The sequence below is a fragment of the Phytophthora sojae genome, assembly GCF_000149755.1.
Source record: "Phytophthora sojae unplaced genomic scaffold PHYSOscaffold_7, whole genome shotgun sequence".
NCBI classification, from domain to species: domain Eukaryota; phylum Oomycota; class Peronosporomycetes; order Peronosporales; family Peronosporaceae; genus Phytophthora; species Phytophthora sojae.
This window is the reverse complement of record NW_009258121.1, coordinates 1,635,039-1,649,980: the sequence shown is the minus strand read 5'-3', so window position 1 is coordinate 1,649,980 and position 14,942 is coordinate 1,635,039. Positions and strand designations below refer to the sequence as shown.

Genomic DNA, 14,942 nt, shown 5'->3' with positions numbered 1-14,942 from the left:
CGACGAGTAGGAATTGCCTGACGCTTGGCTTCGACGATGATGAGCTCTTGGCTGTCCTTGGTAACCACCGAGTCGGCGAACCCGTGGACGCCCAGCTTGTTGCTGAGGCATTATCAGCATCGGTATTCAAGGAAGCAGTAGCGCAAAGGGGGGGGGGTAAGTCGTATGCTACTTAACGTGGTCGAACACTGCACAACGAATGTCTAGGTGGGTTGGCTGGCTGCCCCGATGGGTCACATGTACATTTATGGTGGGTGGTCGCTACTAGTTTGAACTTTTTTGAGAAAGCCGGTGGATCATTCGGCGTACAAGTCCGACCCGACCACCCACACAGAACGTCAAAGCGTTTTTACCCTTTGAAGTCCATGCCCGCAATGGTGTGTAGAGAAAGACATTTCCGGTGTTGAATATGCATCGTTTATGCTACCAATGTGGTCACAACTCAGTATCTTCACCCATGAGCTGTCTAGAAGGGAAATACATTAATACTGAGTAGTGATTATGAATATAGCCCTAAATATGGAAATGATACTATTTTGTTTTACCTCTATCCTGTGTGGGGTGTTATGAGGGATTTCATCAGACGGCTTCCAGCGGGCGACACTCAACCGCAGTCGCGCTCGCATTCAACTACTTCTATTTCCTACTATGGGGGCAGCTCGCGCCCCGGTATCGAAGTATCGCGCCAACGAGCAAGTCCATGTCGTGCGGCAAGCGTGGCGTTGAAGTTTGACAAAATTAATACAGGAATTGTCAAGATTTTTTCACTTTTGAAGTGGCCTGTAGATGACCAATAAGCATAAAAAATAAGGACTATGTAACGAGCGTTATTCAGTTAAAAATGATACGTTCTAAACTGTTTCTACAGTGCTAACGCTAGTAACAGTTGTAGTATCCAGTATGACACGAAGGTAAGCAGCTGCTCAGAACTCGAGAGGAGTATAACACACCGCAGCGGTGTGAAGTAGCCAGTGTCTCCAGCGGACCGCTTCCGATTCTCTCCATCTCTAAAGACGCAACGACGCATGACGAAGAAGAACGCGGTGTGATGGTTAAAACTTGATTCGAATAGACACAGATCGCTAAAAATGATGTTTGAGGTTGTTAGCGAATCATGGGGCAGTGTAATGAATCGATTTTGTAGACCCTGCTGTTTCATCCGACCAGACCTCCAATCCAGCATGGATCAGCATGGTGGGCGATTGATGTATCATAATCCTTGGGAGATCCAGCGTTGCTTCATGTCTACACCGCTGCGGTGCACGTGCGCGATGTAAATGGTCCTTGTTCGCAACTGCTGCGAAGTCTTGATAATGAGACTTTCCCACATGATTGCACGCGCGATCGTCACCATCATGTAGATACTTGGCTGTAGGTCGTCCGGCTGAAGCAATGTCCGGCAGAAGCGCCCCTCCTTGCTGTCCAGGTACACCCACATCCACGCCAACGGGCCGATGAGGAGTCCGTAGACGCATGTACCGTCGGAGGAATTCTGCTAAAGCTTTCTCTCAAGCGCCATCTACGCTGACAGGAGCAGCTGTGCTTGGCCCGACGAGTAGGAGTTGCGTGGAGTAGTACCCCGCGGAAGAAGTGGGCGCTCCGGGCGCCGGGACGTGAGTGATGGACCTCGACGCGGCTGATGAAACGCGACGCGGATTGATGGGCGTGACGCAGGGCCGAGCTCGACGGGAAAGTCGGCGTGGGTGATGGGCCGTGAGACACGGTGCCAGAATCCAGTGCGACGCATAATCATCCGGCGGGTCAACCAGCGCGCCCGGTTCTGAAAAACGCGCCGAGGTAAGATCTTGATTACGCCGCGTAAATCAGGTTGAAGGACGGTAGTGCAAGCACGACAGAAGTAGGGATAGGCCCAGAGCGGTAGGCTTAGCAAGCGGTAGTACAGAGTAGCCAGTAGCAAGGACATAGGATAGGGTAAGGACTCAGTCCCGAAATTTCTCTGAACCACAAAGACCTCCCGTCTTCTCCGAGGTTCCAGGGGAACCACCAAGCGCCGGCAAGTAGAGCTGCCTCGATATCGCGGCCCCCCGTCGTTTGCTGGTTCGGGTGCTCACCCCCCACAGACCCGTGCTGGAACAAAGGCACGTTAAACGTATACCGTTTAGGTGGGCGCCCGATAACGCGCTGCCTAGGCGAAGGACCGCACTGGCCTGATAACCGCCGTGCACAAGACCCCCGCCGATAACGCCACACAAGCCCCAGGAAACGCCGGCCTGATAACGCCGCACGCCCGACGGGAACGCCGAAGAAACGCCGGCCCGTTAACGCCGCACGCCCGAGGCTCGACGCCCTACGACAAGGAACAAGCGTCAACACAAGAACCCCCCCCCCAACTCTGATGCCTGCGAAGACTTGGGCCTGTATTTCGGAGATACGCTACTCCAACAACCGGGAATAATTTGCTCGGCGCGACCGCTATCCAGACGCGCCGAGTTTGTGCGAGATCGCATTCGCGAGATTTCTGTGAGGGCGCTACTCCACAAGTGTGCCGCGACCCGGGAGTACTACTTCGAATGACGGGCCAACGATCCAAGAGGCATCGGAGGCAGGTGCGCAGTCGGCGGGAAGGTCGCCGACCGCAAGAGAGCACAGTGAGAGACCTGTCGCGTCGTGGAGCTCTGAGGGAACCTTCACGACAGGCCACGGGGCCAGCGACGACCAGGAGGGCTACGAAGAACAGTTTGCCGTTCCCGATGCGGCTCTCGACGAGGGAGCCGCGAAGGGCCGCGACGCAAGTCGCGGTCCTACGGGTCGGAAGCCTGCAAAGGCCGACGACCAACAACAACCCACCGCCAAGGCCACCACCAAGCGCAAGTTGTCCAAGCAGAAGAAGAAGAAGAAGAAACTTCGCGCGCCGGCCTCGGCGGATGAGTCGCTGTCCAAGCCGCAAGGCAAGGACGCGGGGCGCCAGTACACCATCGAAGAGGTGCGGTACCTCGTGTCTCGCACTGAGCTCTTCCGGCTGCTGGAGCAAGACCCGATCTTGGTCTTTCTCAAGCTCATGCTGATGAGCAACTTCACGGACCCCTTCGTCGCGCCAGACATCGACGGTATCACCAGCGTCGCCCAAGCCGCGCCGACCCTCTTCCAGATGTTGCGCGACTCGGGCTTTGTTCTGGGAGCCTTCCAGATGGAGAGGCTGTGCGACTGGGATCTCAAGTCCTGGTTACGCGCGATCCGCGTCGTGCTGGAGCCCGTGACGATTCTCGCTGGGTCTGTCAAACGAGATGCGGCGATATCCGTGACGGGTCAAGATGTGATGAGTCCTGCGACGGTCCTGGCCCAGCCCTCGGCGGCTTCGCCGTCACCTCCGACACGGTACCAGTCGAGCGCGGACTCCGACAGCAGTTTCGAGTCGCCGAAGCGCATGCCCATGAACGGACCCCCGCGCGTTATGGAGCTTTCCGCTGCGCCGGCACGCGCCGAGGTTGCGAAACCAGCCGAGGGTGCGATCCCCAAGGCTCTGGAGGAGTCTATATTCAAGTTGATGCAAACAACGATGATGCGAGCCCCATGCGCCGAGACGCCCGCGGTCCCCGTGAAGTCGAAGTAGCCGACACACCCTGCGACAGCATCTACACGTCCCCAAGAGACAGTCGATGTGGCGATGGAGTCCGTGAGGTCGCGTCCCTCGACGAGGACCCCGACGATCTGTTTGACTTGGATGTCGGGACGCCGAGAGCCGCGGCCGTAGTCTCAACCGCGACAGCCGGTGTCGGGATTACGCGCCTCTCGGCTTCATCGGAGCTGAAGGACTTCTCGGGACGAGATGCCGGAGAAGAAAAGGCTAGGCTGTGGCTCAACCGTCTGATGTCCGCCGCGCGGCGCGACGGGATGACGGGCGAAGAAGTGTGCGGGCAGTTCAGCGATCTAATGAGCGGCCCTGCGCGCCAATGGTATCTCCAGTTGCCCAGGAAGGTCAAGAAATCATGGACCGAGCTGATGGAGCAATTCCGGGTGCAGTACTGCGGCAAGGGCGTGTCAATGGCCAGTCGCTACCACCATGCGGCTCAGCGCTCCGACGAGACCCCTCTGGATTACTTGTACCGGCTCAACGTCGCGGGCATGAGGGCCAACATCCCATACGCCGAGGGCACGACTGAAGAGAAGCGCGAACACGTCGAGCATTTCATCCGGACGCTGAACACGCAGGAGGCCGAACTCGCCTCGCGTCTCACGCGGATGGAGGTCGCCGACTCCGTGGCGCTGGAGAAGAAGCTGCGTGCCCGACAACGTGGATTGATTCACCAGAAAAAGACTCTCTTCGGCTCGAACAAGTTCCGCCAAAAGGCGCCGACCCCGCCGACTCAGCCGGCGCGCGCCGTGCATGCGATTCACGTCGCGTCGGACGAGTACGACTCGGAACGCGAAAGTCGCGACAGCGACGATCGCCAGTACGACCAAGACGAGGAGGACGAAGAACGCGCCAAGTTGTTCGTCGCGGGGCAGGCCCCGCCGGGAGAGTCGGCGCGTCGCAACTTTCATCTCGACGACTCGGGACGCGATCGTCCGCATTGTCGCCACCGTGGTTTTCGTCGCGATGCTGAGGGAGACTGCTGGAAGTTGTTGACGTGTCAGAAGTGTGGTGGTAAGCACCCGACGGAGCGATGCTTGAGGGTGTGCAAGGCCTGCGGTGACGTGCACGAAGCCGGAGAATGCCCGATGGAGGAGTTCTTCAACCAATTGCGCCAGTGGTTTGACCCGAATAAACACGCGGGAATGCTGCCGCCGGCCGCCGAGAAGGTGTTAAACTAGGACGCTCGCTGGCTTGGAAACCAGTACGAGACGAGCGACCTGTTTCCGTCTATGCATATGTGACCAAGAAGTCGCGAGAGGTGGTTAGTGGGAGCCCGACTTCCCTGAATGATAATACATGTGAATCCAACCTGGAACGTACCACACGAGGACGCGCGCCGCACGACGGACGACGAGTTTGCACGTGAACCACCCCTGGACGAGATCGACTTGCAACCAGGAGAGCGACGCGGATACTGGAAACATTATGCGCCGCACAAGTGGTACAAGCAGGCCAAGATTCATGGGAAGCTGAACAACTGCCGTGTTGTGTTATTGCTCGACACAGGTGCCGAGGTGTCCATCCTGGACACCACCTTTGCTCGTGAGGTAGGCTGCCTGATTGACACGGAGATCACGCAAGAGTGTGTGGGAATTCGTGATGAGACATATTACACGGTGGGGAGAACCAGAGTCAAGATTACCTTTGCTGGGAACTTGGTGCCTGTGGGTCGGCGACTTGGTCGGCCAACACGCAATCCTGGGAATGAACTTCATGGTGCCAGCTGGAGTGCGCATCGACACTGCGGATGGCACGGCGTTCCTCCCCGACGAGGTGCATATCCAGATGATCGGACGAAGACCGCTATACGGCGCACGGATGCACCCGGTCAACGTCAAGGCGCCTGTGAGACTCGAACCAGGGGACACGCATGAAATCTTGCTGAGGCCGGATCGAAACGCGCCGTTCCTGTGGGTAGCACGGACAGAGTCGTGGGTGACTACCTTTGTCAAGGGGAGAGTCGGAAGGAAGGCTTACCTACATGCCACAAACATCGGAGACGCACCGACCCTCGGTGCACATGAAACGCTTGGGTGGTGGACGCCGTCTGACGGCCAGCCTCGGAGCCGTGGGTTCGTCGGACTGGGCTCCCCTCGGTACCATCAGTGGCAGAACTTGGCGTACGATGCGACGCACGACGCGGAAGAGAGCTGGATCTCAGCCGAGCCCGACGGGCCGATGACGGATCGTCCCTCATACCCGACGCCTAAAGCCATTTTGCGCCCGGAGCCGAGACAACTCGGGACGCGACGCGCCATGACCCCAGTGTTGACGGCTGTCGCGGAAGCGCCGAAGGGAAGTGGGGTAGAGGTGCCGCCCGACGACCACAAGTCGGATGCGGATGAAGAGACGGTGGAAGGCGAACCCGATGTGCCTCCGACTGTGGGTGGAAACGCTGCGATGGAGGAATCGCCGGAGTCGGAATTCACCGAGCCAAAACTCGACAAGGCGAAACCTGATGAGCAGGAGGAAGAGGACACAGTCCTCATTTACGAGGGGTCGACCTCTTCGCAGAGGATCTTGAGTCTGAGATGGCAGTGCTGCCGGGCCTCTCGCTGACCGCCGAGGTGAAGATCGAGGACTTGAAGGTCGGCATGCCAACTGGACTCCCGCCCGAAGAAGCCGCGAGACAAGAAACGCGGCTAAACCAAATCATCTGGAAGCGACGGAAGTGGTTGATCGGCAAGGGTAACGCTTTGCCGCCAGCCGCCCTGGGGGTGGTCTGCGACATCGACGTGGGCGACGCAAAACCCGTCGAACAACGCGCCCGGAAAATCCCACCACAGTTCAGAGAGAAGGTTGCCGACCTGATCAAGGGGCTGCTAAGCGCGAGGATGATCCAGAAGTCGACGTCACCATGGGAGTCGCCCATTGTCGTGATTATAAAGAAGAACGGCGTCGATATCCGGCTCTGCATTGACTACATGCTCATCAATGGGCTGACGCAGCTGATGGTTTACCCCATGCCGCTCATCAACGACTTGCTCGAAGATTTAGACAAGTATCGGTGGTACTGCTCCCTCGACATGGCGAGTGGCTTCTGGGTCGTCCGCATGACAGACCGGGCCCGGCGCATCTCAGCCTTCATCACGCCGATGGCCTGTACGAGTGGCTGCGTATGCCGTTCGACCTGTGCAACGCGCCGCAGATTTACCTACGCTTGATCGACAACGCGTTTTACGGGTTCCTGAAGCTGTCTCCGGATGGCAGCACTCGGGACGTCTTCGAAGACGGCGAACCGGTGAACCCAGGTATTCACTCTGTTCTGGGGCAGAGGTCGTACGTCGACGACATCCTTATCGGGGGCACGTCGTGGGACGACCTGTGCGAGAAGGTCGAACGCTTACTGGATGTCTGCAAGCAGTGACACTTGTCCATCAGCGTCGAGAAGAGCGAGTGGGGCATGTCCAAGGTCGACTACCTAGGCCATCGAGTCTCAGGACTCGGTCTAGAGGCGAAGTCGAAGAATCTGGAGTCGCTGACGGCACTCGAGTTCCTGCGCACGCTCAAGAGCCTGCAATCGTTCTTGGGTAGTCTCAATTACTACCACCGGATCATTGCAAACTTTGCGGTGTACGCAGCCACGCTGTATTCGCTGACGGAGACCGATTTCGACGAGTACATCACGCGTCCAGAGGTCCGCGAACAAGAGAAGTGGACCAACGCGAAGCGCGCCTTCGACGCACTCAAGGCGAAACTCGCCGAGACCTCAATGCTGATGCACTTCGACCGCGAATTGAGAACCCGTCGTTATCGTGTACGTCAGCGACTGGGCCATCTCAGGGGTGCTCACGCAGGTCCACGACGATGCATACATGCCTGTGAAGTTCACCAGTCTCACGCTGAAGCCCAACGAGCTGAACTATGACATCGTCGAAATAGAGATCTTGGCCCTGTTGCGCGTCTTGAATGAGTGCTACACGATGCTAGCAGGGAGACCGGTCCGTGTCTTGACACGTCACACGACGCTCGCCTGGTTGTTCCGGTCCAAGGGACTACAGGGGGACTATCACAGGGGCCGCGATCCTCTCGCCGTGGAAGTTGGAAATCTGCCGATCCATGAGGGGAGAAGAAGAACTTCTCGGCGCGCTGACCGCGAGCATTACACCGCGAGCCTTCGTCGACGCGGCGCTAGAAGAGATCGCCCCACGGAAACGGGCGCCCAGGATTGTAGTCATTCCAGTCCCCGACGTGGCGCGCGACGAGGTCTTGCACGTCTTGAGCTTCGACGGATCGGCTAAGGCGAAGCGAGAAGGCGGAGGATACAGAGCCGTCATTTGGCAGCTGTCGAACTGGGAGATCGTGCGCGCCGCGTCGGGATATGCGACGGATCTCACGGTCAACGAGGCGGAATACCGCGGGCTGCTGCTCGGATGTTCTCTTCTAGAGGAGCTCGACGACGTCACTCGACTCGTCGTATGCGGAGACGCCAACCTTGTCATCAGGCAGATGCGGGACGAGATGGACTGCAAGTCACCAGGGCTGAAGCTGCTACGACAAAAGGCGCGAAACGCACTCCAGGCATGGCCGCGCCACGGAGTCTTTCACGTACGACGAGACTAGAACACGAGAGCTGACATACTGGCTGGACAAGCTCTGCAGCGTCAAGGAGGCCGCAACGCGCACAGCCCCGGGGAGATTCAAGATCTGAAGACGTTGAACCACTTGGAAGAAGTCATCCGGCCACGGGCATCGAGTCCCGAGATGGCGTCTCCAGCCAACCTCGACGCGAAAAATCTCGACGCGGAAAATTGCGACGAGAAAACGCGCGGCGCAGATGGCCCCGTCGAGAAGGCCATGGACGCGGGACGCGGGGAGGAACACGTCCTCGCGGTGACGAAGCGCTCGGCTGCCGCACGCACGACAACTCGTAGGGGCCGACCTCCAGAAGTCCTGGAGGAGCTGGTGGTACAACGACTGCGCCTGGACCGCATCCGCGTCGCCCAGGACGAAGCGGTCTGGATCGTCAACCTCAAGAAGTATCTCCGCGGCGACGTCGGAGACCTATCTCGGCGCGAGGTGAAGAACTGCCAAAAGCTTGCGCCTCAGTACGAAGAGGGCGAAGGCGGGCGGCTCTACTACCAGCCGAGAAGCGACGATTCCGCCGAGGATCGCGATGTGATGATGAAGCTGGTGATCCCGGAGACTCTTCGGGAAGATGTACTCCACCACTATCACGCAAGCCTGGAAGGCGGACACCAGGGTATTGGCCGCACGTACCAACGCGTGAGGCGCCACTTCCATTGGCCCGGGATCTTCAGATGCGTCCAGCGCTACGTCGGCGAATGCACCGACTGCGAGACGGAAAAGGGTCGGCCGACCATCCAGGGCGAGTCGCCGGGCAACATCGTCGCAACGTACCCGTTCCAGGTCGTTGCCATGGACCATATTCCGTCGTTGCCGGCATCCTACAAAGGCAACATAGAGCTGTTAGTCTGGGTCGACCTCTTCACGGGGTTCGTCGTGGTCAAAGCGAATACGTCACGAACCGCGCAGACGGTGGCCGAGGCGTACGAGGAGGCGGTGTTCAGGCGCTTCGGCGCGAGCGAGGCTATCCGCCACGACCGCGAGCCGGGCTTCATGTCCGACTTCTTCAAGGCGTTCAGCACACTCATGGGTCAGAGACAGCGAGCGACGCTTGCTTATCGTCCCCAAGCCAACGGGGCTGCAGAACGGATGGTGCAGACGGTTACAAGAGCGATCAAGACGTACATCGCAGACGTCGACCAACGCGACTGGGACGAATACGCCGAGTGTCTTACCTTCGCGCTAAACACGTCGCATGACCGGACGAGGAATGAAACCCCGTTCTTCTTAGTGCACGGCTGGGATCCTCGGTCGACGCTGGAAGCGACGCTGGCCGTCGGGAACACGTCGACCCGGGACGCCGAGGCGAGGCGGTGGAGGCTCCGTATCCAGCGACACTACAAGGTGGCAAGGGCACAAGCGTTGGAGTTAGTCCGAGAGGCCGTTGAAGAGAGAGCGCGTCGACAAACTGAAAACGCGACGCGACATGAGATCGCGACGGGCTCGCAAGTTTGGCTGTACCTGGATCGGGTGAAGCCGGGGTATGCGCGCAAACTCGCGCACATGTGGCACGGACCCTTCCGCGTCGCCGATCTGGTCAGCGCGTTCGCAGTGCGCCTCGAGACGACGGGTACGCCCTATCAGCTGTACCCCGCCGTCCACATCTCCAAGCTGAAGCCCGTCCTGGAATTCCCGTCGCGACCCGCGACGCAGCTGACGGTGCCGGCCGAGGAGCGCTTCGACTTCGACGAGGAGCTCTTGCCGGAGGCCAGCTGGGAGGCCACGCGCGAACTGGATGACGACGTTTTCGAAGTCGAGAAGCTCGTGAACGTGCGCGAGGGCCGTGCAACCCGGTACGGTCGTACGCGACGCGAGTTCGAAGTCAAGTAGAAGGAGTACCGCGGGTCGACGAGCTCGACCTCAACTGCGGCGGGCCCATGTACGACTTCCTGCGCGAGCGCACTTGACGCAACCGGTTCGAGGCGATGCAGTCGCACGAGAACGGGGAGGCGGCGGATCCTAGTGGGTGAGCGCCCACGGGTGCGACTAAGTCGGCAGGGGGGCTGCCGACGGGAGGACTGGTGGGAAGTCTCGACTCTGGGAATGGCCGGAGCGAGGGATTGGATGAGGGAAGTGAAGAGGACCAGCCTGTTGCTGAAGATGGGACGGCGGAGGGCCGTCTCATAAAAGATGTGGAGAAGTGGAAAGAAACAAGGGAAAGGATCAAGGCTACGTGTTGAAGTTACGGCTACAACAACTAAACGCGACGGACTGCAACGATGGGCCAAGACTCAAACCTGCTGGACAAACTTACCTGCAAGACGCGGCACATGGAAGGCTGGGTGATCGCGCGTCACTCGGCAGCGTACGTTGGCGTCCATCTCGGCCACAGTGAGCGGCGTCCGATAGAACCGGCGCCAGGGCTCCTGCGCGTCGATGTCGTCGAGCGCGGCTTGCAACGTCGCGTGCTGGAGGCCTGGATACCACCGTCCGATCGACGTGTGCGCGGGCGGAAAGTGAAGCACCATTGGGTCCAGCAAGAGGTCCATGTCTGCGAGCCCTTGCTGGAACAGCCCGACCACCAGCTGCAACAGGCTGTTGAGGTGGTTGCCCGCGTGTGAGCGACGCGAGTTGCGAGCAGTGCGCCACCTTTTCCACGCCGCGCCCTGCACGAAGAGCTCATGGGTGGCCTCCCAGTACGCCTGAGCCCAGTGCTCGATGTGGTGCCGGAGCCGACGTAGGAATGGGCGGAACGCCGCGTCGCCGGACGCGAAGAGAAGCGCCTCAGCGGCTTGAGCGAGGTAGCGCCACGGTCGAGTCGCGTATGGCGCGTCCACGTTGGCCAGAGTCACGAGGGCGCGGTTCCAGTTCGCAGGCGCGGGGGGAACACGGCGCGGAATGATCCAGCCGGGCGGCGGCAGGAAGAGCGTTCGCAACTCCTGCACGGTGATGAGATGAAGGCGGAGACGTCGTACCCGCTTGGGCCAAGGAGCGTAGCGAGGCTGCCGCCAGCCAGACGGAGTTCCGGCAGGCGGAATCACAGGGTCGATGAAGGGCGCCGCCGGAGCACTCCCCGCCGAGCCGCTGGAGGCGGTGCTCGAGGACGAGTCGCGGGACGACGAGGCGCGGGACGACGAGGAAGCGGACGAGTCGTTACCGCTGGAGTTGCCCGAATCGCCTGGACCAGTGCCTGGTCCAGCTCCGGCTGCCGCACGGCCCCTCGACGAGGAGTGCGTCGGCCGTGTAGGAGAAGAGTGACGCGAGTGCGCCGACCCCGCCGCGTGCGCCGAACGCGTTGAGCCGGCCGAACGCGTCGACGCCAAGGAGGGCGAGCGAGAACGCGAGCGCGAGCGTGGAGGCGAGTGCGAACGCGAACGAGAGGCCGAGCGGGAACGCGAAGCAGAACGGGAGCACGGGGGTGTCCGGGAACGTGACTGCGAACGTGGAGGCGGACGCGCCGGCGACCGTGAGCGAGACCCGGGGCTATGCAGCCGGCGGTGCTTGGACTGAGCTCGCCGCGCTTGGTCCTCGCTGTCCGAAGACTCGGATCCGAAGAGCGAGGCGTCCTCTCGTGCGCGCGCTGCAGCTGCAGCGGCCGCAGAGGGTGTAGCTGCAGATGAGGCCTGCGCAGCGGCGTTGTCGGAAGCCGCAGTGTCGGCCACGGTAGAGGGCCGCCGACCACGTCGAAGGGGCGAAGAGCCGTATGATGTAGCGGACGCCACTCCTGACGGCCTAGACGCGCGTGACTGAGAACCCGAACGACTCGACGCGCCGTGTCGAGGTCGCCGAAAACCTGACGAGGACGAGGCAGCGGACGAAGTCGGAGCAGGACGGGAGCCCAAAGGACCTGCTGGAGGGGAAGCGCCAGTCGTCGATCCCGCCGTCGAAGCCGACGAGCCCGCCCGGGCACCAGAGCTCGACGTAGTTGGAGCAGGAACAGGAACCGCGGATGCCGCAGGAACTGCTGCGGACGTAGGAATATCAGGGGGGAGGGGGATCGCACCGTCGATCCCCACCGTGAAAGTGGATTCGAGTCGTCTGACCAGGTCAGCGGTGTCGATCTGCCCGCCTACACGCGTTACGACGCCGGCGAGACGATCAGCAAGCTCGTCGCGCACCCGCCGCGCCAGCTCTCGGCCCCGACGCGCGTCTCGAAGCATCCGACGCCAAGCCACAGCGCGTTCGTCGCGCTCTCGGATGGTCAAGTCGCGCTCCTCCTCCAGCTCGGCGACGCGAGCGCTGGGACGATGGGTCTGCGCGCCGACTGCTCCTCGTCGCTGCTGAGACGACCGTCGCATGGACAGCCACCCAGCTCGATATTGCACCGCGCGAGTCGCGGCACAAAGCTCGCCAGCTTGAGCCCGCGCCATCTCGGACTCGGCGGCCACACGGAGAGTCGTAGCAGTAGCCACTGACTCCTCCAGCTCGTGGATACGCGGCGCGTCGCGGCGGAGCTCCTCGGCGTTGGCCACTAAGAGCGCGTTGACGCGCCGAAGGTCGTCCTGCAGCGGGACGTTCAGGTTCTGGGCCGCCTCGATCTCCATGCGGCTCTGAGAAAGCGATGCACGGGCCGCGCGGAGCTCTTCGTCGACAGGGGCGCGCTGCTGCTCCAGAGCGGTCAAGGCCTGACGAGCCTGATCTCTCTCGGCGACGGCAGCGTCTCGCCGCTGCTCAAGGGCGGCCACGGCTTGACGTGCCCGGTCCCTCTCGGTGACAGCAGCGTCTCGCTCGCGTCTCAGGGCCGTGGAGGTTCGACACACTTGATCCCGCATGTCGAGAGCACGGTCGCGCTCTTGCTCGACGACCACGAGAACGCGGGTCACGTGGTCACGCTCGGCGAGGGCGGCGTCACGCTGCTACTCGGCAGTGGTCACGAGCTGCCGCACCTGATCACGTTCAGCTTCGGCGGCGTCCGCGCGCGCTCGGACAGGAGCGAGGGCGGCTTGGGCGGCTGCGAGGTCGATGCGAAGCTCGTCACGCTCGCCTTGTGCAGCAAACAGCCGCGCTAGCGGCACGGTAGATGGAGGCGGCGTAGCAGGAGTGTGCGCGAGTTGGGTGGTCAAGTCAGTGATCTGGTCTTGCGCCGCCCGAAGCTGACCTTGAAGGTCACAGTATTGCTCAGTCGAGGAGCCTCGCTCGGCGCGGAGTAGAGCTTCGGCAGCGTCCGCGCGCTCAGCACGAGCGCGGAAGTCGGCTACTCGGTCCTCTACGTCGGCGTAATCCCGCTCGGCGTGCTCCCGGGAGAGGAGCGCCTGCTCGAGCCGGATCATGCCTGCGCGATAACCCTCGCGAGCACGATGCAAGATCGCGAGATTGCGGTCATGCAGCACGGACGCGTGAGTAGCCAAGCCCGCATTGTGCGCTGAGACGAGTTCGTACTGGGCGCGCAGCTCCTGGTTCTCGCGCTGGAGAGTGTGCGCGTCGGCGACAAGAGCAGTCACCGAGTGGACCGGGGCATCTGAAGCCGGAAGCTGGACTTGGGACGCGACGGGGAGGCGAGGACGATGCGCGCCGAGGGCACAAACCGCGCAGCCAGCGGCCTCGAGGTCGTCGGTGTCAAGCTCTTCTTCCTCCAGGTCGATGTCGTTGACGTCGACGTCGTGGCGGCGAGCCATGAAGCTTGGAGTACCGCGAAGCGGACTGCGAGGGCAGAAACGCGATGGTGTCGAGACGAAGCGAAGGCGCGGGCAGGTTCTGCGACGACACACCCAACTGGGGAGTGCGCGTGCGTGGCAGCGGGACGACTGTGGTGTAGTACCCCGCGGAAGAAGTGGGCGCGCCGGGCGCCGGAGGAAGAAGGCGCCGGGACGCGCGTGATGGACTTCGACGCGGCTGATGAAACGCGACGCGGATTGATGGGCGCGACGCAGGGCCGAGCTCGACGGGAAACTCGGCGTGGGTGATGGGCCGTGAGACACGGTGCCAGAATCCAGTGCGACGCATAATCATCCGGCGGGTCAACCAGCACGCCCGGTTCTGCAAAACGCGCCGAGCAAAACGCGCTGACCCTAACCCCCGCCGACCGAAACGCGCCGAGGTAAGATCTTGATTGCGCCACGCAAACCAGGTTGAAGGACGGCAGTGCAAGCACGACAGAAGTAGGGATAGGCCCAGAGCGGTAGGCTTAGCAAGCGGTAGTACAGAGTAGCCAGTAGCAAGGACATAGGATAGGGTAAGGACTCAGTCCCGAAATTTCTCTGAACCACAAAGACCTCCCGTCTTCTCCGAGGTTCCACTCGGTTCCGAACACTCGCATGTGATCCAGACGCGGCTTGCGCTTCAACACCGGTTGGAAGTGTTGGGTAACACGTTCCGAATATCCACCGCCGTCAGCATGGTCTCGCACCAGTACGACTTGTCCAGTCCGCTCTCCTTCAACATGCGGCGAGTCATCTCGACTACAGTCCGACTCACCCGCTCAGCCATCCCATTCTGCTCCGGCACCGTGAACTCATGCTTGATCAGCTTGTCGTCACACGAAGCTTCCATCGATCGGTTCCAGTACTCGCCACCGTTGTCGCTGCGAAGAACCTTCATCTTCAATCCAGCTTCCGTTTGGATCTCTTTCCGGAACTTCTGGAACACGCCACACACTTCGCTCTTGTTATGCATCGGGTAGGTCACCAAGTAGCGACTCTTCATCAGGATGAAGGTCACGATGTACTCGTTGCCCGACTTGGAGACGGGCGTGATGGGGCCCAACACATCCGAGCACACCGACGTGTCCTTGCGTGCGCTCTCCCTTGCTTCCAACGCATTCTTCGTTGAGCTGAAAGGCTTGCGAGACTGCTTAGCCGTCGCACAAACTTCGCAGACAGCT

The 14,942-nt window shown here is 60.9% G+C and overlaps 1 protein-coding gene across 1 annotated transcript; it reads right to left on the bottom strand.

Annotated features, from left to right (window-relative positions):
• Positions 1–11,928: 11,928 nt before the first annotated feature.
• Positions 11,929–13,737, bottom strand: PHYSODRAFT_516359 (hypothetical protein; the record flags this gene model as incomplete). The annotated part of the gene is made up of 2 exons (XM_009534009.1): positions 11,929–12,729; positions 13,009–13,737. Coding segments are annotated over 2 exons (1,530 nt in total), but the record flags the coding sequence as incomplete, so codon positions are not given.
• Positions 13,738–14,942: the final 1,205 nt, after the last annotated feature.